Here is a 25,022-nt window from a genome sequence, read left to right as displayed (position 1 = left end):
CAATGACTAGAACCTATTAAAGCTCTTTTTGGCTTTCAGAGTTTACTGTATCAGCAGTCAGTTCTTTTTTTACATATATGAGTCCTTTCCTATGGAAAACAGATTTTTACTTTTGATTTATTTTCTTCTATTATACAAACTGTTAAAATATTGTCGCAGACACAAGGCTACATAGAAACACACTGTCACTTTTAATAACCTGGAAATTAACAGCAGAGAAAGACTAACGTTAAAAATAATTAATAAAAATGTAAAATAGATTTGCAAACGCTATCAGCCAAATAATGCACTGAAGTTGTTATTTGAAATGTTACCTTTAGAATGGTTTTCTGCTGGTAATAATTTTGAACTGGTTATATTTTAATGCTTTATTTGACCAGTGCATGTCAGCGTATTCCTGTTTATTAGGTATATCAAGGCAGTTTCCCAACACCACTATGAATATTAAGTGTCATTTTAACAATTTCATTGTCCAAACACAAACATGCAGTATAAAATCATCATTATCAATATCTGATATGCTGTCATTTCAAGTTAATTTTAGTTTTGTTATGATCATGAGCTGAACAGAGACACAAAAAACAAAAGAAAACAATTCCATATGAGTTGCAATTCTTTATTTTAATTTCAGAAGATATCTTAGTGACTCATTTTAAATCCCAATGAACAATATATTATCCTTTTTAACACACAGTGCTTACACCTTAAGTCTTTGCACAGACCCACCTTATAAAAGTCAATTGTGCAAAAAATAACACATACATAGCAACCCTTGGGGTTTACAGAGGTTCTGTTTACAGCCCATATTCATTTAACCCCCATGGAGAATTAAATATATTATCACAGAATTCAAATCTTTCCTCAGATTCTTACCAAAAAGGAATGATCCTGAATTAATACATTAACAAATCTGAACTTTTTCACCATCATCAGCACTAACAGTCCGAACTATATTGAACATTTACAGTATACCTCAATTACTTATTGTGTCATTGCTTTTTTATGGACAACACATACATATTTTACAGCATTTAAATGCCATTTAGGTGGGCCACTGCTTCTGTATCTAGATCTACCAAGGTCTCCACACGTTATTACTGACAGCCTGCGGTGCTGGCTGCGGTTGGATCAGGATGCTGCCTCTTGACGCACGCTGAGCTTCAAATCTTGAGATTGCAGCTCCTGAGGACCTGAAGTTCTGGACACTTTTCGAGTTCATCTGGGGAGCAGGTCTGGAGGTCTCACCGCTGCAGTTGCAGCTCTGGCAGGGTGTCATGGCCTGCTGGATGTACTCGTTGAGGCGCCGGCTTGTGTCCGCGTCCAGGAGGTTCGTTTTGGGAAGCAGGGTGGAGACCCGCTGAAGACAGGCTTTGTAGCCCTCTCTGTAACTGTCCGATGGACCTAGAATGGAGAAGGGGGCTCCTTTAACTTTTGCTGAAATGAAGCAAAAGATACACATATGCAAATAAGGACAACAACTTGGAATTATGGATTAATTACTCACTTTTAATTGGTGCATGTGTAAGATCCTTCAGAAATCTCACGGTCATCTCAAGAACATCAGCTTTTTCAAGCTTGGAATACCGAGATTTCTGGAACAGAGAAGAGTGATGTACAATGATTAGTTTATGTTAGAGATTGTATGTATGTAAAATGTCATAATTGCGAATGTATTCATAGTTGTTAATGGAGAAACTCACATCTTTTCTAGTTAAAGGGAGAATGAGGGTCTTCAGGTGGTTGAGGCTCTCATTGATGCGCGCGCGTCGCCTCTTCTCCATCAAAGGCTTCATGGTCTGAAAGAAACATTAGAACATTAAGTTAATTCACATTTAAACATTCATGTGTCATGTGTATGAAATGTATATAGAAGTACAATTCATAGACATGTTTCTCACCTTTCTCAGCTCAATGGCTTGTCTTCTTTTGGTCATTTCGAGCGCAGAGCCATGCGACTCGACTGATTTGGTGCTAGGGGCCATGCTTCACAGGCGTGTTCGTTCGTTCTGGGAAGTTCCACAAGTGAAATGAGTTCGGGCTCGGCTTAGGTGGGTATTTATAGGGGGTCTGCGCGTCACCGGTGCGACCCCAAGCCAGACACGTAGCATGGGGCCGGGGTGGGGGGGCCGTGCTCCTCCGCCCGCCCCCGGCCCCCCGTATTCGACCAAACCCGACCCACCCCCCACTCCCCGCTGATTTTTGTATATACGCCCATTGAGTGCTTTTGATAATATTTTCGCCCCCCAGTACCTGAAAAGTTGCGCGTCACTGCCCCCCACCTTTTGTCCCGTCATTCTGATGCCCAAACTTGTGCTTTTTGGAGCATCTAAAAGTCACCATCTGTCTTCTGTAACAACACCTGTCTCCTCTTACGACAAGTGACGTCGCACAATTTTGTCTAAATGTGTTTATTTTAAACTCTTGTCAGTTATTTATAGCTTATTTCTTCTACTCTCTCTAAAATGCAAAATCCGTTGTGGGATGAATGGCTGTCAAAAATAAAGAAAATGTATGTTTGTAAAACGTGGAATAATTTACAGTATATGTTTGCATACATTTTTAATGATGAAACAGCTCTTTGAATTCGTTGCTGAATTATACTGGTAAAAGTGAACGTGGTTCTAACAAATATGATTCGATTGTATTTTATACAGCACGAACAATGCGCGTTGTTGGGTCAGAAAACCTTAAAATAAGTGAACGCCTCATTTATTTATACGCCGGTTTTTAAAATCTTACTTCTGCTTTAGTTTTAGTGGTAAAATTTCTATGGACAAAACATAGGTGTTTAAAAATTGGGATAAAAAGAGAAGCACTAGGCAAAATGTTTATTTTTAACGTCCCGTACCTCCCACTGTTTCGTTTTCACAAATGCATGATGTATTCTTATGTTTATCAACGCATATAACGTTTTGCTCATTATAGGTTATTCTTATGATTCTGTGCCATAATGAAGTTATTCAAAGCTGCGACGAATGGGTGATGAGCACTGTTTGGAGGTGATGCGCTGCAGCCGTGATTATAAAAATGCAGATCCCCAAGCCAAGCTATATTTAAATAACATCTGCTTATTCATTTTATGCAGTTATTGCGCCAGGAGCGGGAGCAGTTTGCGTCACAGCACCTGAAGGTTCTACAGGGGCACTGGGGGCATCCGGGGGGGCTGGTGCGCGCGAGGCGCTTCTCACCGCAGAACCTCCGTGATCGACGAAGGGATCAAACTTTTAAGGGGACAAAAACATTTATATATATGTTATACAATATATATTATATATATATATATATTGCAATTCTAAGAACGCATGGTTACAGATCTTAATAGAAGTAGTTTACGCATACGACAAAGACGCACGGCTAGTAACATAGGTCCTCGGTGAATTAAAATAAATGTTGAACGAAATACGAGTTGTTCTGAGATAAAATATAATCTTCTATAAGAAATAGTAAACATTCATTTTTATGATAATAACCTACGATATGTTGCAATATGTTGTATGTTTTGTGCATCGTGCACAACATCGTGCTCTGAGGAATATGATCACGCGTCCGGCACGAGCCATCAGCCATCAGCACCAGATGGGCGTCTGTCATCATCAATGTCCCCCCTCCACCACCACCACCACAACCACAAGCCCGGACACTCCCTACCAACACGCCCCATCCTGCACCGGGCGCCCGCGAGGAACGTTTCTGTGATTCTCCCCCAGGTTACATCCAGTGGGTTTTTGTTTGGAATCACCGTTTCCAAACAGTTTTTAGCGTCCGCGTTCCATCTGCAGCGTTGTCAACAGTGGGGGTGGGGTGGAGTGGGGTGGCGTGTAGCAATGATGAGTGAACAACAAAGACGGGTTAGGCTAGGATTTCACCTATTATTTCATGAATGCAAGCTCATGAAATTAAGAATCCGTATTTGATCATGTTAATAATTATTATTACTGTATAACAATAACAACAACAAGAATTATTCTTGTTCTTGTTGTAATATTAGTAGTGGTAGTTGATTGTGTTATTTTATTATTATTTATCCTTAACCTAGTTGACACTTTTGTCAAAAATAATTTGTTAGGTTCGAACAGTATAAGTGTCTGAAAGGTTACAGGATCACATGACGTCACTGTCAAATGACGCACGTGATGTGTGTTTATAGAGTATAATTGCGGCAGTTACACATCATAATACCCCATCATATAATTACGTTCCTTGCAATTATCCACAAATTCGGTATAAAAAACAGTTCCATAATTATAGAAGGGCAATGTAACACTGCAGCTCACGGACCCCTACTGTAGCACTGAAGTCGCCCACTAAACGAGGAATAAAACGAACGGAATAAAACGGACACCGCGATTATGTTGCAAACCATAATCCACTAGGACTTTTTAATGCGTGATGCTGCACGCGAGGCTTTGTTTTTTTGAATACACTCGGTTGAAGCTACTGGCAGACAAGCAATGATGCGCCCCCCTAGGACGCGGGTGCGGGGAACCCAGTTCGGCCGAGGCGGGAGGGGAGGGGAGGGGGCGGTGGTCTGTTCAGAACAAAGCGCGGGGCAGAAACTGATACATTAGGTTGCACGCGCCCCCCTTTCCCACGAGGCGCTCAATTAACTGCCGCGCGGGTCCTCGAGCAGCTTTCTGGAGCTGAGAAAGTTCCACATCGGAGCTTTTCGGTTACAATTCCCTTTGTCTTTACAAGAATTCCGCGTGGGGACTCCATCTGCGCGCGCGCGCGCGCTCGAAATACAGCCTCCTTTTGTGTCTTTTTTTTTTTTTTACAAATGTGAGACCTGCGTGGTTTGGCGTTCCGTAAAATGACGCACCTGGGTATATGTGGGCGCAGATGTGTTTGGGGCAATACTGCTCCGCGTATTTTCTGAAGTCAGTGCTTTATTAAAAGTGGAATAATTCAATAAAAAGTAAAAACAAAAATAACAGAGCAGGCAACGACAGGCGTTACGATATCAATACGCATACAGAACATGGTGAACAGAGAGGAGTTCATTTTTGAGACTCTCAGTGAGAGGTATAAAGATTAAGATCAGAAGTATCAGAAGTATATTTAATAGTATAACAAGAAGCAGAAGCTTGTCATTTAGGTTATTCAGACTTTTCGTAAAGTGCGGAAATACTTGACAAGACCAAAGGAGCGCGTGACCAACCATTCGTTGCTGAAAGACTCTGCAGCAGAATAAATAAATGAAAGAAAACAAGCTCTTTATTGCAAACGCAGGCAATGCATTAAGCGCAAGTTGCATTTTTACTTCATTTCCACATTTTGTTTCGCACTGAGGTGCTGCGTGAGGGCCGCGATGCGTCGCAGGAGCGGCACGAGAGCGACACGAGCGCGCGCAGCCCGACAGATGGGGTCAAGAACCCGGGATCAATGAGATGGAAATTGAAGAACTTCGGCTGTAAATGCGAGGTAGGCAGCCGAGCCGACTCGGTAAATCTGTGGTTTTAAACTTAAAGCTATCTAATGTCCATAAACTTTTTTGTTAAAAGTGTAAAGATAAGTGATAAAGTGTGCAGCACTATATACTGTACGCCCCATAACAAATTTTTCAGTTACAGTTCAAGTTTCAAGTTTATTGTCATAGATACAAGTACCATGTACATCATGTATCATGAAAATCTTCCCTAATGCTTCTCCACAGACTATGGACAAAGGCAATAGAAATACAGCAAAACAATGACAATGAATGACAGTAAGTAGCGCAACAGCAATAAATAATGGTAACAGTAGTAACAATAATGCCAGCTGACAGTCAGAGAACTCAGAACGAGAGATGAGAATGAGAATGCTTAAAGTGGCGGTGTAATTTACAGTGTGCTTGGGGGGAGCAGTCCAACTCTAGTTACTAAAGGTAACACATTGCTTAGTGTTGTGTACAGTATGTTTAAAATGTTAATGCTGATGGAGCCTCTTTAAACAGCATAGCGTTCCACTGAGGCACACTTTCTTAAGTGAAATGAAATCAGAGGTGCAGTTTTACCAGGCTGAGGTTTCATTCTTTTGTAGGTGAGTATTTCGCATATAAAAAATGACAAAATACATGATTTAAACAGATCTTGGTCCATTCGTGTACAATAAAATTTAAAAGAGTAACACTTTTATTGAAGTCCGATTTGAAAATATCCTTTCCACAGTAATTAGGAATTATATGAACTTAAGGCAGTGGTCTAGGTTTAATGTTAAATTTTAAAAGCCACCAAAATCCATACTGGACAATATAGGTGAACCTCAGGTTCAGATTTAACCATGTAGTGGTGCAGATCAAAAACAATTGCAATGCATTAACATAAAAGACCTCTCTGTAATGTACATCTCATAAATTCTGTGAACCCTTTGGAATAATCTGGATTTTTGCATTAATAGTTCCTAAAATGTGATTTCATCTTCAACTCTGTCATTATAAATATGAAGACTATCTTATTTAAAGAAGAATGCATAGTTTCACATTTCCATATTTTTATTGAACAAATGGTTTAAACTGTAAAGGTAATTTGCAGAGAAGTATGTGAAACCTTAGACTTAGTAAGGAGGACCTGCTTTATTGGCAATAATACCAACCAAATCTTTCTGTAGCTGCTGATCAGATATCGGCAGTGCTAGAAACCTTTTTCTGTTCATGTATATTTGTGCTTTGTTTTGCTGGAATGTCCCACTTTTGATCACACCACAACATTTCAATAGGATTGAGGTCAGAACTGTGACTTGGCCGTTATGAAAGAAAGAATTTCTTCCGTTTTCGTCCTTTCAGACTACTCCTGTGTTTTTGATCATTGTTATGTTGCATGTCCCAACTTCTTTTGAGTTTTAGGTCACAGACATTAATTGGATCATAGCTCTCTAACATTCTGCTGTTCAATACTCTGATGCATATATAGAAATAAACTGAACTAAGCTTGGTCAATAATTTCAAGCTGTGCAGGTCCTTACGCAGCAAAACAGCCCCACAGCATTGTACTCCCTCCACCATGCTTCAAAGCTGATTTGGTGTACTGTGTAGCGTTTTATTTTCTCCAAATGCAGAAAAAGTTCATTTTTGTCTCATCTGTCTGCGGAATATTGTTCCAGTAGTGCTGTGGAAGGTCCAGGTGGTCTTTCATAAAATTTAAATGTTTCCTAGAGTAGTGGTTTACTCTACTCCCTGGTAACCTCCCCTGAGCATCAATTTTGTTTGTGTTCTCTTGCACTGATCTTTGTAGGATACCAACTCATATGGAGAGTAGCAATGGTGCTGAATTTCTTCCATCTCTACAAAACTATCTCCCTGAATGTGGACTGATGGAAGACCAGATCTTTAGAAAAACATTTGTGTCAATTCCAAGTCTCATGAGTTTCAACAACTCTCCTTCTGAAGTCCTCTGAAATGTTATTTTAACAGGCCATATTGCAGTTCAGCTGAATTTTTTTTTTAATGAAGAACAGGTGTAACCAGATTTTTGCCATTTTTACCACAGGGCAGGTCAAACCCACATCTAAACTACTTGGAACACCTGATTCATTGATTGGAATACCTGGAATACCTGACTTCAGTTAATCTCTTTTCAAGATGTCATTATGATAGAGGTTCACATTTTCAATCAGTTTCTTTGATTGTCGAAACCATTTGTTCAATAAAGATATGTGAATTAAAATATTGGTGTGTTATCTTCTAAATAAGGATGTCTTTATGTGATATTATGACTTAGATGAAGACCAGATCACATTTTAGAAGCAATTGATACCATAGTCCAGATAATTCCAAAGGGTTTGCAAACTCTTTCTCACAGTCATATTTATGGATTATTCTCCTTTTTTTTTAGAAATATTCATGTTATAGTTGTCCTCTTATTCCTTCGGTATTCATGCATATGTATTCAGTTACAGTCCTAAAAGAAAAGGATGTCATACACAGACTGACAATAATATCATAGCAATTATTGCAGGAGCAGATTTATAATTTCTAACTTTATGAGTGACTCACTGGGATTCTGTGTAATCAGAAGGATATGAGTGTTATTGCTTGGTTTGTTTCTATCAAGTAAATATTTTATAAACTGATGCACTGAAATGTGAACTGACCTCTAATAGATGAATAATAAATAGTATTTGCAAAATATTATTTAGTGTTAGGGGGTGCGGTGGCGCAGTGGGTTGGACCACGGTCCTGCTCTCTAGTGGGTCTGGGGTTCGAGTCCCGCTTGGGGTGCCTTGCGACGGACTGGCGTCCTGTCCTGGGTGTGTCCCCTCCCCCTCCGGCCTTACGCCCTGTGTTACCGGGTAGGCTCCGGTTCCCCGTGACCCTGTATGGGACAAGTGGTTCTGGAAATGTGTGTGTGTGTGTGTATTTAGTGTTATTTAGCTGGCTTAGTTACTGTGGCTGTTTTAAGACTTAAACACACAGTTTTTAAGCAGTTCAGTCATTTCATTGTCTGCATTTCCTCCCTGAATGCTAAAGGATTCTTATTTTGAAACAGGAAAATCTGACTTTATTACTCTGCCACATACATCATAATTTCATTGTAGCTTCACAAATGTTCTAAACACTGACTTGCAATACTTGATCCATTTAAACTGCTGATTTTTTTTATCATAGCAGTTTGCAGTAAGTACACTGACCAAGGTTACTGCAGGGATGGTAAGACTTGACCCAACAGTCATAAAGTTACAAATGCATGTCTTTAGCCATTATGATTCTTATTGTCGATATCACCAAAAGAAAAGACAACTGAGTGTATGGTGTAAACACATCTTTTCAAGACTAATAAATGAGCTTCATTTTTGAAACACATGGTCAGCTGAAGTGAGGATTTCACTCATGCAGTACCTAAAACTGTTTATTTTTCCCCTCCACCTGTAATGTATTTTAGTGGTTAGCCTCTTTATCCAGACAACTTGAGCTCCCAGATGGTCAGGAAACTAGACAAAGGTTTGAAATAAATTGAGCTGTTTGTTTCTTTCCTCCAAAACATTATTTAACAAATGTATGAAAATGGGATAGTGTAAACTGGAACATCAGTTGTATAGAAAATCCACATGATCTGATAAGATGTTCAACAAAATCACTGACTGAAGGAGAGAATAAATGAACATCAAAACCTTTAGCTTTATGTGCTACACCTACTTAAAAGTCGAAAATGTGTGACGTTCAAGCTTGTTAAAAAATTAAAAAAAAGCTTTGTTATGGCCTGGTTATAGCCATTGTTCCAAAGCTTGTTGGATGTTATGATACGCAGAAGGCTTTGGCTGTAATTGTGGTGCAAAACATCGTGTTTATTCAAGTTTTGGAGCAGACGCGGATGTACGCTATAAACCATAACCAAAACTGTCTCGTGCGTGTCTGAAGGTAATCAGTTTGGTTGTCTGTCCCTGAACAATTCTGACTGTAAACATGCTCAGAGATTGAAAAGATGGCTTTCCCAAGCCAAAACCAACGCTGTCTACCTTACCATCTGTTAGAACTACGGGTAAGGTAGATTTAAAATAATATGCAATGGACCGCTCGTGGAGCCCAGGAGATCGCATGACGTCACGCACAAAGGTGAGGCGTCGCTGTAGCGCGCAACCAACGGGGAGTATTTCCCCTGGAACGATGAAGCAATACAGTAAAATGAAATACAGACAACATAATAACATTTTGTACATCTAATCATTATATTTCTTCAGGTAAATGAAAGTGGGTTGATGAACTCGATATGCTTGAAAATATGATGATAAAAAGTTCTTAGAGGTTCTTGGTGGAGAAAAGAACTTAATGATAAATACAGTTATTCAAAAAACTACACTCATCCTTTTAAGCTCCACGCTAACTTGCGTTGGAGAAATATCAAACTTTATAAATTACATTCAAGACTGCGGACAAGTAATTCACAGCTGTAATACGTATATTAATTGTTTAAGACGTTATATCCCAAGATTTTTGAAAAATTGTCATTTTAAAGTTTTCTTGTAGAAAAGGTAGGTTTTAAAAATGCTGAAGTAAAAGTCAAGTAACTAGAATCAATCACACCCTGGGCTTCAGCAGCCTGAGATATTTCTGGGTTAGACGCAATATCCTGCTTGAGGTTGAGATGTTATGTTTTCACCAGTGGAGAAACACTGCAGTGATTTGTATAACCTATCATAAAAAAGCATATATAAACCCTGTATAATAAAGCAGCACTGGGAAATGGCCCGGCACAGACTGGTAAAACACATAATGAAGTGTGTTCTGTTCCACTGGCAGAAATGTCCCAGATTATGAAATAAAAGAAGATTTTCACGTTAATGACAAGCTGATTACTTGCGAAACACAAAAGGACCACATTTTAGTTTTTTTGTACTCCCTCTGGAGAGGAACCGTTCAGCATCGTCCGAACAGCGCGAGACAGGAGACCGGCACGAGCCGCATGCAGGGGGCAGATGGTCACGTGCGGCTGATTTTCTTATTTTTTTTTAATTAACGACAGATTTAGTTGTAAATTTTCTAAATAAAACACTTCAGTGTAATAAGTTTGCGTGCAGCTCGTCGTCGACTGTATGCAGAAACTCTCTTCGTTGGTCTTATTTCCAGAAACCGTGCCTTTTCTTTAATGTTTTAGTGATTCGTCCTGAAAATAATGTTAATGATACATTCTTAAAGCTCTTTTCATAATTCAGAAATTCGTGAGTCAAGCACAAATGAACGAACCGGTTACCTAACTTTCCGTATTTCATTAACAATTGTTTGCACCCACGTCCTGTTTGGCTTCTGTGCACTTTTAGCATCGCGAAGCCACAAACACAACAAGGCTCTTCAGCATAAAGCTCTTTTGTGTGATGTGTGCGAACCAGCCATGGAGCTCAAATCAATTACGTTAATGGTATAGCTTTAAACTTCCGCCCCCCTCAAACCCCCACCACTCAAAAATATGCAAAAATTAAAATGCCCAAGCTAAAACCCAAGCTAGATGAAGTGCACATCTGGTCCTGTAACTTTAGGAACAAAGGAGTATTTATTTCCAAATAAAAAAATGTATAGCGTCATACGGAAAGAAATATGCCCCTCCCCCCTCGACTCCGACTCCGCCCCCATCAGCCCCAGTGGCATCTCAGCGGTCCAGGGCTCTCACTTCTTATTTCACGCTGTTCGTATAGTTTTACTTCACGACGGCAGTAACAATAACACTCATCCTGCTGCTAACGACATGATCTGAAAATAACGCACAAGAATCAGATACGCACGTTCTGATGCGAACTGGCAAGCAAAATGAGGAAGTGACGCAGTGCGCAGGCCACGCGCTGCTCAGTGGCGCGACTTTCAAATGGCCCCGGTCCTCGTGCTCCCGGTGGGCCCCGTCGCCCTCCTTTGTGAGAGCGCGCAGGGCGAAGATAGGCGGCACGAGGGCGGCACGAGCCGAGCGCAACAATGGGACAGATGGCGGTCCCCTCCCTACATGAATTATACAGAATTAGTGGTGGATCGGAAAGAATTGTGCCCTGTCCGAGGTACGTTTTCTTTTCAGCATAAAAAAAATGTATTTCACAGTTACGGTGCCTCAGTGCTCTGCGGGGTTGGAGACTGTGTTCTTTTTAAGAAAAATTATAACCATGTATGAACTTTATTTATATGCCTTTAATATTTTTATATGGCAGTCTACTTTTTTTGCATATCTTAAACAGCAAGCCATTGATTGTAGCTCGGTAAGTAATTTGTGCAGTCTCACTATAACTGATACGACTGAGATCATTAAATCATTAAGTATGTATTGTATATGGCAGGTAATATATACTTTATAAACCATGCGCTGTATACATATAACATATTTGAAGTACTACAGTAGATGTATATGTTTTATACATCTATTCACTGTCATATTAATGCTATATATAACACTATAGTGCAATATATAGTTACATATATAGCATTAATATGATAGTAATTGACTGTATGTACATACAGATATAGAGAGAGATACAGTGTAGCGATTGCTAGTTAATTGGTTTTGAGAGGCGTGGCCTCACTGTCTCCGCCCACGATTCAGATTGTGGCTGCTGTGTGCTGGGTTGTGTATGTTGGATGTTGCATGGCTTGTATTTGGACAGAAGCATCTGGAAGTGACAAGGCGACGGTCAGGGCCGCGCCTGCTGTACGAAGAGAATCGACTGGGTGAGTACATGAGGTATAGCAGACTTGTACCTCGGTTTACACTGCGTTCCCTTTCCAGACACAGGGAGTGTATGCCATGGGCCATGTCTGCAGAATAATGATTTGGATCTCGTGCTTTTGTGTTGCTTGAGAAAAATGAGTCTGATTACACCAGTTTCCAAAGGTTTTGTGTGAAATGCATGGTGGTGGGGGCTATAAAATGTTGATCAGTGTGTTGCTTTTTATAGTTATAGTATTTAGTTTTCTACTCCTAGTAAGTATCCAAGTATGCATAGGGTTAGCGTTTATTCCCCATATGTGTGTTTTGGTAGCTGCATATCTGCAGGCTCTTAAGTTAAATGCCTCTAATGTATATCACCTAATTAATATATTTGACAGAATATTCTTGATAATTATGAGAGTTGAATCTATTAAGGTTATGTTTACGTTGACTTTATAGCCCAATCTTTGTTTAAAGTATTCCAATAATAATACGAACACGCGCTGTTCCGTACACTGTCTATTGGTTCAGTAAATAAATGAGCGCCTTGCCAAACGAGCGCAAAGAGACTTGTGTTCTGAGCTGTTGCAGAGAACCCGAGGAGCGTCACAGCTACAAGTTCTCGTGCGCCGGCACGCCTGCCGTCGCGAGCCCCGTACGTAACAACGCACGTGGCGCGCGCCTTCCTCATGTGAACGCGACAGAGAGTTCGCGTGTGTGACGCGCAGAATGAAGTCTGTGTTTGTTTTTCACATGTGCTATTTAAGCAAAAGTCAGTGGGACGGGGATGAAAATTAAATAAAGAATTTTCATTCATTCATTCATTCATTCATTCATTCCAGTTAAAATCGATTCAGGTACACAGTATGTGCAGAGCAGAAATCAAATCCGTTCCAATCATGGTGCAAGATTGAATGTGATGGATATGACAGAACATGACCATGGTAAAAATGATGGTAAGAACTTTTTTCTTTGTTAAATAAACTTGACCATTTCTTCACACGTTGATTCGCATGTATGTGTTTTGTGCTGAAGAAAGGTTGGAAGTGATATATGCACATTACTGCGTGTGAAGCCAGTTGTTCCTGAATTATACTGTAGTTTTTATCCATTAACCTCTAAAACACAACATTAAAATTTTCTTTGAATTTAACGTAAGTTCACTTATCAAGAACACCCTCTTTTGTACTTGCCGTTTAGTTCCACGTTATATTCATCAAATACGTGGTTACAGAGACAGAAAATTTATATTTTACATATGACCCGATTGCGATGTTTAAAGTGTATTTTTGCAATGCAGTATTTTACATAATGTTTTGTTTTCAGGGTATTACTGTCTTAAATGTTTGCTCTTAGGTCCAGAAACGGTCCTCCTTGTGCATCGGAGGGTAACGATGGGAGCCGCACTGTGTCGCAGTCACAGCCGATGAGCCGTTTAATAAAATCTCTGTGTCCGTCTCTCCTTATTTGTCTTTGCCTTTAAAAAAATGCTACAGTTAATAACCTAACACAAATACCAAACACTTGATACAAACACAGTGAAAACACACTCGCAAGGCCTACATGTTAGTAAAATAAAGACTTCAGTCCTCATGGGGTTTTTAAGGCAAGAAGTGAAAAAGAACAGAAAAAAGGAGAAAAAAACAGTAACTACCCCCATTCATAGTAAATAACAAATAAAAACAAAGTGACGCTTGAAAACGCTTCTCTAACATGGTTAACTTTTTGTCACCAAGATATAAAAATAGATACAGGGCTGGTTCGGTGTGTGTGAAACCTTTGAAACTTAAACACCGGAAAAATATGTTAGTAATCCATAATTGCGTGTGTGTTATTTTGTGAGGGTGGGTTTTTCTTTTCGGGTATATTGCAGATTTTGGCTTACCGAAATGAGACAAGTTGGAACACCATTTATGAGCTATTTCTAAACACCACAGACCTGTGTTGTATTAACTGCATTTTTTGGAACCTGTACATGAAGCAGCCCTTCAGCAACACTGAAATCTCACACACACACACACACACACACACACACTAGCCGATGTACGGCAGAATTCTGGAAATAGAAGACGTTCCTAACAAAAAACCAATAAAGATGCTTTTTGTGGTGGTTTGTTTTTTGACATAGACTGAGGTTACTTTACGCATCATGCTCTATGAAAGACTAAAATCGACATTGCATTGTTTGCGTTGCTTTTATGTATCCGTTGATCCATACAACGGACGTAAAAATAAGTTCAGAAATTGGACTGATGAAACTTACTAAATTCATGTCCAGAGCTTCTGAACTAAAACAAAATGTGGTCGGTGATAAAATATGAAAACAGAATAAATTATTCTACACACATAATCCGATACCGTATTCAAAAGGCTGGACGTTACGGTTACATGACACCTGTATTTCAGTATAAAGCGGGAAGAACAAATAATCGTCATGAAATTCACGCCACATTTAAAAAACCACTTTACGTTGAGGAAAAACGTCAATGGAGATGACTGGCTCATCCTCGCGCTCCGGATCAACCCCCTCGGGGCCGCTCGTGCTCGCCCAGGCGACACTAATTAACGGCACGTGCCGCTGGGAAAGAAAGGAGGAGGGGACGCGGGGGGGGTCACGCGCCAGATGGGTCCAGGCTGCGGCGCGTGCACTGCGGAGGCACGGGCGGATCTGAAGGAATGTGGGATAACCATACGTACTCTTATAATAAAACATAAGTGCTGAAGTAGAATATCTATTTGCATATACATATTAGAATCGCTCGATTATGTATTAGTTACAATATATAATTATATTATAGCTATATTAATTATTTATTATGCTAAGAACTATATTAGTTATGTATTGCTGGATGTAAATTCGAAATTGATACGATTTTTGTATCAGGAACGACTGGGAAACTGGATGGAATAACAAAAGAATGACGGACCTGGCAACAGGTTTCGTTTATTTATGCGATTTGGAATAAAGTGTGAAAATATCTGTTGAAAAGTAAAAGCCGTATAAATGAAGAACATTCAACCCGTTCCTGTTTGAATGGAGTTGAAAAGGTCCCTTTTCTCCGGAGTTTAACGTATTTTGATGGAAAAAACTTATTCATAGCCTAACTTGTTAAAGTCTATACAGTTGCAATAAACGAACTTTTTCTGAATTATTATAATTTGTAGCTGATGAATGCATTTTATATAGCGGCAGCTTTGATTACGGTCAGATACACTGTATCATATTTCTGGACTTTAAAGTGGCCAAATTTTTTTAATTATTTGAAAAATTAATGTGGTGACAGTGTCCCACGTAGGGCGCCCTCCCGCGGCCGCTGCATTTTTCCCAGGATCCCCCCCCTCCCTCGGGACCCTGTAATAACTGCCCAGTAGCCCCCTCCCCCCACCGCCTTGCGAACTGTATTTCAGTTGGAACGACCGCAACAGATTGTTCGGGGGCGGTGGCGTTGCACGCGTCAGGCACGAGACAAGGTGCCCCCCACCTCCCCATTCTCCCACCCCCTTGGGAGGCGCGCTCCCAGGAGCGCTGGGGCAGAAAATGGACAGAAAGAGGTCGGTTATTGTTCCCAGGATTTAGGGTGGTCTTAGTCAGGCCGTTTAGACTAAGGTCGTGGGAAACATGTGGTCACGTATTATTTGGGGGGCAAGTTTTGTGTTGCATATTCAAAACATGCTTATGTTTACGACACAATGAAATGTAAATACAATATTGACATATTCTCACTTAGCTGACGCTTTTCTCCAAAGCAACTTACAAATGTTTATCCATTTATAAAGCTGGGTAGTGTTTAACCGGTGCAATTTAGAGTAAGCCAAGAAGACGGTGGCTGGAAGTGGGATTCGAACCTGAAACTTTTGGGTTCGAAGAGCGCTGCTCTAGATGCTGCCCCTCTGTTTTCCGTTTTTTATTGACTTTAGTCATAATTATTTCTGCTTAAATTTACTTCAAAAGCGAACAAATAGTAATAATAAATTCCTCGGTATTGTAAAAGATTTAATTTTTCTCCTTTACAGAATTTAATTCAAAAACAGTATGTATTTCTGCTGTTTTAAAAGCACATTTTATGTTGCATTTCTTAACGCTTTCGCAAACTACAGCGTAATCGATTCCTGCCACCGTGTGATCATGTCAAGTATTGCAGGATAATTACATGAGCACATAATGAAAATTCACAGTAAATTTCAGTTCTTTCTCCGAAAGAGACAAACATTTAGGTATGCCGCCTATTTTTAAATCAAGACCATAACATCAAACTGTAAGTAAAATGACTATTTAAGATCAGTGATTTGTGGAGTGAAGGGTTATTTTCGGCCAGTAAAAATGTTGAGGGAAGACTTGTATCGCAAGAAAATTGATGAACCACAATGTATCAAGCTGTGCAGTTTGCATATATTTCTGCTTCTTTTTTAACATTTAAATTTATCCACAGATAGCAAAATATTGCCAAATAGAACCGCCTCCATCAGGGTTGCCAGTCATGTTAACCAAAATCCCTAAACATAGGGGAGAAGAAATCACAAACAAAATTCAAAGCCCAAAATAACAATCACATGCACTTTCTGTCTTAAATTTTCCCAAAAGGCTTTTATCCGTGAATATCAAGAATAAACACTATTTATTTCAATACCGATTTAATATTAAGGATTAAATCGGCCAGTTGAAAAGTGAGTTTGATTAAACAAAAAAAAAATCCATTAAAAGTGTACTGCATACCTAACAGGGTAAAATCACTTGAAGCAGGATTTCTCTCTTCTAGTTGTATGGATCCATTAGCACTTTGTCAAAACTGATGCAGTGACACAGTTATAAAACACTGATCCACACACACACTACATCATCTAAAGACTGACAGTCACATGTACTCTAAAAGTACAGTATATTCAAGTCCATTTGTACTATGGCCACTTTATACCTCTCAAACAGTAACACATAAATCAGAATGCCCCAAAACAATGAGCTCATCTTGCACATAGATTCAGGTATTTAGTTACTAATGGCCTAATAGTTAGCAACTGACCCTTAATTGAATTAAACAATTACTTTACCCAGTGAACAACGTGCAACATGTCTGCAGCACAACTGTAAGAAATTTGCAAGCTTTACATTTTTTAGAAAATCAGTCAGCTAGTAAAAATAACAGGGGTGGCACAGCACAGTGCCTGGGCGGTATGATAGGATGTAGGTTCGATCCCTGCTCAGTCTGTCTAGAGTTTGCACGTTTTCGCCATGGCTGTGTGGGTTTCCGCTGGGTGCTCTGGTTTCCTCCCACACTTCCAAAGACATGCTGTTCAGGTTCACCCATAGTGTGTGAGTGACAGAGAGAGTGTGTTCCACTGATGTATGGATGAGTGACCCCAGTGTAAGTAATGTATCTAGCAGTGTAAGTCACCACGGTGAATAAGGTGTGGGGGCTGATAACACTATAGAGTTTATTGAAAGTCGCTTTGGAGAAAAGTGTCTGATAAATAAATAAATGTAAATTTAATAAAGACCTACTGCGCACAGCGGTTCCCAGGAAGAAGACTGCTAATCCCTTCATCGACCCTGAGCGGTGAGTCAAGGACCATTTTTGGCAACCCTGGGAACGCATGGATTATTCAGCAGGTGACAAAGTGTCCATTGAGCTCTTTGGAGAAGGAGCGATAAGAGGAGACGGGGGAGCCTGTTATTTCGGGGTAGGAGAAGACGAAGGAGCGCACTCTCACAGAGTCCAGTGTGGGACACAGAAGATGGGTTCGCTAGTGGTCCAGTAGGAGGAGGAGAAGGAGGAGGAGGAGGAGATCGCAGGGATGAAGAACGCCTCGTGTGGGGTGCGCATGAGGAACACTGCGGGGTACGCGCGCCTTCTTTCGGAGGGTAGAAAACACCTCTATTTGCTACAGAAGCGCCGAATGAATGAATAGGAATTTAAAGCGAACTTGATGTGAACGTTTTAATCACTTTTAGGATGTTATTACGGATTAAATATTTGCATGCATGTCACGTGCGATTCGACAAACGCCAGTAAGTAACGTCGCTTTGTTTTTGCTGCTGCGCTGCAGGAATACATTGAATCAATAATGTAAGAAAAAGATGGAATTGTCCGGTTACACTGTGTAATATTAAGTCATCAGCTGAATGATAGAAAAAGTAGCAAATAACGACTCCAATAATTGGACCAATTGGGAGGTGTCACTATGATCTACTGACAAAATTATGGTAAATGATGTTGTGAAATAAACAATGAGGTACATGTGGTTTTAAAGGCATGATGTGGTGAAGCCGGGCACTGACGGCGCGCTCCTCGCTGGTGGTTCAGTGTAGGACGGGGCACCTGAGCGGCCATGAACGCGCAGGTGGACAGGAGCCTCCTGGCCGCGCGACAGGGGGACGTGCACGCGCTCAGAGAGCACGTCGCCCAGAACCTACTGACCGCCGACGTGAGGGACTCCCTGGGCGCCTCTGCGGTGCACCACGCCGCGCGCGCCGGAAGGCTGAGCTGCGTGCGCTACCTGGTGGAGGAGGCCGGGCTGCAGGGGGGCTGCCGCGCGCGCAACGGCGCGAGCCCCGCGCACGACGCCGCCGCCACGGGGCACCTGGCGTGCGTGCAGTGGCTGATCGCCCACGGGGGGTGCCTCGCTCAGGTGCGTCCCGTGAGCCCATCCGTACCCCTTTACCCCTACATTACAAACGAGGTGCTTAAATGATGAAACGGCTCAACTGATTCTGAACCGAAACGCGTCGAAAATGGGATCAGCAGAACGTCCCGTGTATTTTTTGCACATGATAATGATATACACACACAGTACTGTGCAAAAATCTTAGGCATTTAGATGTTTCACAAAAATATTTTAGACAGTTATTTAATAATGCCTTCTGTATTACTGTCGATGGGAAAGAGCATATTTTAGATTTCCAAGCATTCCTTTTGCAAAAAGTTACATACACTAAGGGTTTTCTACGTCGTTAAAGAAAGAAGTACACACAGTATAGAACCGCTTCCGGAGCGGGGTCGCGGCAAACTAGACCCTAACCCAGAGGACAATGCTGGAGGGGGAAGGGACACACCCAGGGCGGGACGCCAGTCCATCGCAAGGCACCCCAAGCAGGACTCGAACCCCAGACCTGCTAGAAATCGGGACCCGGCCAAGCCCACCGCAGCGAGCGGTTGTTGATGACTGATGGTTACTGAGCTTTGTAAGAAGTTTATTAATTAAGAGAATTATTTTTGGAAGCATTCTTACAGCTTTTTCCCCAAGTGCTAAAACGTTTTGCACAGTACTGTACATGAAGTACATTAGTGTGAAAATCAGTGTGAAAATACCGGGGTAAAAGGAGCCCAGTGCTGGGTCACTGGGAGGCACATGAGGGGCTCTTTTGGCCCACAGGCTTTGGTCTTCAGTCGTTATTTTTTATGATATAGTTTACCTTTATGTGCCAGATCATTAGAAAAAAAATGTTTATCACGGGTTTATGTGCTAGATCATTTTTCCGTGGTGTTTTCACAGAACAATCCAGAGCTGAGTAAAAAAAAAAAAAAAACACATTACAAAGTTTTAATAGTTTTTTAAGTTTTACCAGCCGGTACATTGGTTAAGGGGGCATGGTGGCGCAGTGGGTTTGGCCAGGGCTTACTCTTTGCTGGGTCCGGGGTTTGAGTCCTGCTTGCAGTGTCTTGTGGTAGACTGGCGTCCTGTCCTGAGTGCGTCCCCTCCCCCTCCAGCCTTGTGCCCTGTGTTGCTAAGTTAGGCTCTGGCTCACTGCGACCCTGCTTAGAACAAGCGGTTCCAGACAATGTGTGTATATTGGGTAAAATAACTCATCTCACTGTTTCTTCCATCTAACCCAACAAGGCAGGTTGGGTCACCACTGTAACTGTGTTCTGTCTTGTCCACAGTGGCTCAAATTGCATTTGTTCATTTATGACTAGTGTCTGAAGAAAGGGCATAAGAGTAATCAAGTGTTTCTCTATACCCTGACTGCAGGTACATTTAAAAATGACATCTTCCAAATTCATAAATATGCGGACTTACAGATTGTTTCCATTGCCTTTGTGATCCATGGCGCTGGTTAAGGAAACAGTTCATCATGTGGGATCATCTCTATAACGCAACACTCTCTGCTGGGTTGTACCCTAACATGTGGTCTCTCACATATTGGTCCAAAACAGTTTATTTTAATCCAGTAATTTGAAGTAGAGGGGGCGCGGTGGCGCAGTGGCACAGTGGGTTGGACCGGGTCCTGCTCTCCAGTGGGTCTGGGGTTCGAGTCCTGCTTGGGGTACCTTGCGACGGACTGGCGTCCCGTCCTGGGTATGTCCCCTCTCCCTCCGGCCTTACGCCCTGTGTTACCGGGTAGGCTCCGGTTCCCTGCGACCCCGTATGGGACAAGTGGTTCTGAAAGTGTGTGTGTGTAATTTGAAGTGTGGAACTCTCCTTTATACCATTTAATTAGTCACAAATATTAAATTAACAAATGCAGTTACATTCAATCTGAATTTGCTAAACGAATCCACTAGTCCAATAAACGAATGGGGACAACTCATAGCTGCTGTCTTTGATCCAAAAGGGTGCAGGTTCACGTCTCACTTACTAAGGCATTTACCCTGAATTTCTCAGGTATATAATGGATATACATGGGTAAAGAACTGTAGGTATCTCAGCATGGTAAGTCACTTTGGAGAAACGCATCAGCTAATTGAATAAATGTAAATATATTCAGTTGTTGAAATGAGGAATGTAGAGTATCTGTTAAACATACTCAGTTTTAGTAAGCATGTGCTGTGGCCCCTGACAGGACCGGGACCACTCTGGGGCTACCATCCTGCATCTGGCGTCCCGGTTCAGCCACTATGACATCATTGACTGGCTGCTAAAGAGCGGTGAAGGAGATCCATGCGTTGCCACGGACACCGGGGCCCTGCCTGTCCACTACGCCGCCGCCAAGGGGGATCTGACCTCGCTTCGTCTGCTGCTGGGCCACAGCCCTGAGTGAGTCACACACCCTGTCAAGAAGCTTTCCGGAGTGTTCCGCTTTACCGAAGGACCACAAAACCAGCTCCTGAATTAATTAGTATGAGACCCCCATTCCTTAAATGTTAGTGTAAATCCTCTGTTGATAGTTAAATTTCAGCTACAGGTGGTGTATTAGTTTGAGCCATTGCCTTCTACCCAAAGGTCTCCGGTTCAACTCCTGCTCCTGCTGTAATACCCTTTAACAAAGCCCTAACCCTAAATTTCTACAGTAAATATTGCCTTGCTGTACACACACACACACACACACACACACACACACACATTTTCGGAACCGCTTGTCCCATACGGGGTCACGGGGAACCGGAGCCTACCCGGCAACATGGGGCGTAAGGCTGGAGGTGGAGGGGATACACCCAGGACGGGACGCCAGTCCGTTGCAAGGCACCCCCAGCAGGACTCGAACCCCAGACCCACCGGAGAGCAGGACCCGGTCCAACCCACTGCGCCACCGCACCCCCCTGCCTTGCTGTACAGTATATTGAAAATCATTTCAAGTGGCTTAGCATATTAACTGTGAGCAATGAATAAATAATATTCATAATCTTGATTTCAACATAACTAATATTAGGGTTAGATTAAGATTGATGTAAAACAAATAAAATGATCTGAGCACGTATGTGGGGGTGCGAAGATGCAGCTGGTTTGGCCAGGTCCTGTTCTCTGACAGGTCTGGGGTTCGAGTCCTGCTTGGGGTGCCTTTTGACAGACTGGCGTCCTGTCCTGGGTGTGTCCCCCCCCAGCCCTGTACCCTGTGCTGCCGGGTCAGGCTCTGGCTCACCGCGACCCTGCTTTGGACAAGCGGTTTCAGCCAGTGTGTGTGTGTGAAAATGTATGAAGATAAAGGACAAACTTAATGGAACCTACAATAAGCAGATGGGTTCCAATGGAACTATTATGCCCTGTTTGTTGTCATGCTAATAGCTGCTCTTCTGCAGGGGGCATGTGGCAGGGCAATTACCCAGCAGCCTTCGTTCCAGTCATTTTTAACACTCAACCAGTGCTGTGGGGGATATGCAGACACATCAGTGGGATGAGGGGACACAGATTATTTGCTGCAACATCAGCAGAGTTCTGATGCCTCTTAGTTCCTCAGAAAGATGTATTTGCATGACTTTCACACACACATTGTCTGAAACCACTTGTTCCAAGTGGGGTCACTGTGAACCAGAGCCTAACTTGGCAACACAGGGCACAAGGCTGGAGGGGACACACCCTGGACAGGACACCAGTCTGTCACAAGGCACCCCAAGCAGGACTCAAACCCTCCAGACCCAGTGGAGAGCAGGACCCAGTCAAACCTGCTGCGCCACCACCCCCACATGACTTTTATGTATGAGAAATATGTACACTAGGCAACCTACAGTTATTTACCCATTTGTACAGCTGGGTAATTGTTACAGTGCCAGTCCAGGGTAAGTACAGTGATCAAGGGCACTAGAGCAGGAAATGGCATTTGAACCTGAGTCCTCTGAGTAGAACCTAATACCTCTAACTACTGCACCACCTGCTGTCCCTCTGAGAAAGGAGTGAACCCACAAGTGCTCTTGGGTAAGAGTTGGCTAAGCAGTAAAATAATAACATGAGTTACCACTGATATCTAATTGCATTTGGACATTAAGTCCATTTACTGTAAAACAACTACTTTCTGCATTTTATTGCACATTGATGAACCTCAGCACTAAAAGGAGACTCCAGTTCAGAGGAGTTTTGGTGTCTGTACTTTACATAAATACTGAGAGAATATTGCTGGTATTTTCCATCAGTGCTGTTATATGTGTAGGGTTGAGTCCCCTTTAAGGTTTTTTTTTGGTGTAGCCTCTCAGCACAGCTGTGATGTTCCCGAGCCCAGGCCCTCCGCCCAGCAGGTGTCCACATGCCTCCTGCTCTGCTGCTGTGGCCACACACACATCTCCTGAAATTTTAATCAGGTTTGGGAGACCTGGCACTGCCTGATAGCATGTGCACCATTCAGCCTCTGGAGTATTTACTGCTGTTGCCATGGTTACCTGCTCTTGGTGAGCTGTCATAAAGTGAAGAGGGAAACAAAGACTGAGCAACAGGTGGGCGCTTTCGAGATGTCCGCCGCCTTGTCCTGCTGATGTGTTTGGCGGAGCAGAGATAGCACTTGTGTGAGACGGGGTGTGACGTGCTCACGCACAAATCTCTGGAATGAACAAATACTATAAACAACACGTGTGACCAGTGCTTTTGTGGCTATTTATTCTTGCTATAAGAAGATAATGGCTTTTTTGCTGCAGTTAATATATTACATCGTTCAAGCCTTTTTTCTTTTTGAGACTAAGTTTGGAACCTATAGGGTTAGGAACAGGGTTATCCTAACCCCTAACCGTAACCCGTAACCCCTAAGTGCTAAACCCATAACCCTAAACCAGACCCTAAATCTATTCCTAAAATGTACCCTAATTCTAACTCTAACCTTAACCCAGACCCTAAAATTATTTCTAATCTTAAACCAGATCTTAACCCTAACCCTAATCTTAACCCAGACCCTAACCCAAAGCCTCTCCCTAAGACTTACCCTAACCCTAACTCTAACCCCAACCTTAAGTCATACCCCGACCCTACAACTGGAAACAAAATGTGGCATAAGGTGTTTACAGTAGCCACAGATTATAGCTAATCTTGGTGTTTCGTTAAGATTAAAGGCTGAAAAGTTTGTTATATTTCCTGGGTGTATTCAGACCGAATTCAAACATGCATTCATCACCTCTGCATATGTAGAGAATAAAAATATTCATATGAGCTCCTTGGCAGGAACACATTAGTTACACAGCTTGAATTTGAGAGATTAATCCAATAATTCCTCAGTTATTATTGTGATAAATAGGATAGGGTAAGGGTCATATATACAATAATTTTTTGATTTTGGGAAAAGATTTTTTCACAAAATTCGAAGTCATTTCTTGTAACTGCTTGTTTTTTGTTGGGATGTTTCAGTGGAAATGGGTGAAATTTCCTGAGGGGCTTGAGGGACATAGTTGCAGGTGGAGTTCACTCTGGACAGGTTTATGAACACACACACACACACACACACATATATCGTTTATTGATGTTGTGCATAATTACCCTCACATAATAAATGTGACTGAGTGGCTGCTCTGGCTCCAGATGGAAATGTTATGCAACAGCGCAGTGCAGATTAAAGGCTTTGGTCGGGCCCCATTGCATCATGGGTAAAGGGTGGGGCAGAGGCCACCTGGGCTATACATGGCAGAGACAGTGACACCTCCTCAGTAGAGTGGCACAGTGGGGGGGACCAGGCTGTAAACAGTCAACACAGTTATCTGATTCCAAACTGCAGCCCAGGAGGGCTTCTTATCAGCTTGGCACAGAATCTGTCGCCTCCACCTGCAGCATCCCAACCAGGTGACATGCAGGACAGTCGTCACTGAAATGCTGAATTGATTCCAACATCTGTGCTAACACTGGATAGTTTTGCAATGAAATAATAGTCAAAATATTGTACACCAGTGCAACGTGGCAGGGTGGCACAGCAGGTAGCGCTGGCCCCTCATAGCTCCTGGGCTGTTTGGGCATAGGTTCAAAAACAGCTTGTTCTGTGTGAAGTTGGCATGTTCTCCCCACGGTAGTGTGGTTTCCTCCGGGTGCTCTGGTTTCCTTCCAAAGTCATTTGTTCCAGGTGGATTGGTAACTCTTACCTGTGTGTATGGCTAATTGCCCTGTGATTAACTGATGTCCTGTCCAGGGTGTGCTCTGTTTCACACCCTGTGCTTCCAGAATAGTCGCTGGACCACTACAACCCCCCATTAGGATAGCCTGTTATCAGTAGTATGTCTGTATTATTTTCATTGCTGTGTTATTTTCGTAAGTGGTAACAGATGCTGGGTAAAACGTTCTGTAAAATTACACCTAGACAGGTGAACACGCCTACTC

The 25,022-nt window shown here is 42.0% G+C and overlaps 2 protein-coding genes and 1 long non-coding RNA gene across 3 annotated transcripts in view; 2 read left to right on the top strand and 1 right to left on the bottom strand.

Annotated features, from left to right (window-relative positions):
* Window positions 1-1,055: 1,055 nt before the first annotated feature.
* LOC108924907 (transcription factor HES-2-like) lies at window positions 1,056-3,706 on the bottom strand. The gene is made up of 5 exons (XM_018736540.1): window positions 3,649-3,706; window positions 1,899-2,006; window positions 1,701-1,796; window positions 1,505-1,592; window positions 1,056-1,401 (listed from the first exon to the last, which is right to left on the bottom strand). Exons 2-5 carry the CDS (start codon window positions 1,980-1,982, stop codon window positions 1,073-1,075), a joined length of 597 nt encoding a protein of 198 aa, XP_018592056.1. The 5' UTR covers window positions 1,983-2,006; window positions 3,649-3,706; the 3' UTR covers window positions 1,056-1,072.
* Window positions 3,707-12,067: 8,361 nt separating this feature from the next.
* LOC108924912 (uncharacterized) lies at window positions 12,068-13,516 on the top strand. Its single transcript, XR_001965362.1, has 3 exons — window positions 12,068-12,112; window positions 12,935-13,048; window positions 13,449-13,516. It is a non-coding gene; the product is annotated as an uncharacterized LOC108924912 (long non-coding RNA).
* Window positions 13,517-17,793: 4,277 nt separating this feature from the next.
* The window catches only part of LOC108924882 (espin-like), a 51,520-nt gene continuing 44,291 nt past the window's right edge, over window positions 17,794-25,022 (top strand). The window contains exons 1-3 of the mRNA XM_029246262.1: window positions 17,794-17,926; window positions 18,392-18,716; window positions 20,869-21,062. Coding sequence (XP_029102095.1) covers window positions 18,417-18,716; window positions 20,869-21,062 — 494 coding nt within the window. The 5' untranslated portion in view covers window positions 17,794-17,926; window positions 18,392-18,416. The remainder of the gene's footprint in view (window positions 17,927-18,391; window positions 18,717-20,868; window positions 21,063-25,022) is intronic.

The sequence above is a fragment of the Scleropages formosus genome, chromosome 2 (genome assembly GCF_900964775.1).
Source record: "Scleropages formosus chromosome 2, fSclFor1.1, whole genome shotgun sequence".
In the NCBI taxonomy this organism is placed as follows: domain Eukaryota; kingdom Metazoa; phylum Chordata; class Actinopteri; order Osteoglossiformes; family Osteoglossidae; genus Scleropages; species Scleropages formosus.
Note: the sequence above shows the minus strand (reverse complement) of the source record. Positions and strands in the feature narration are given on the sequence as shown.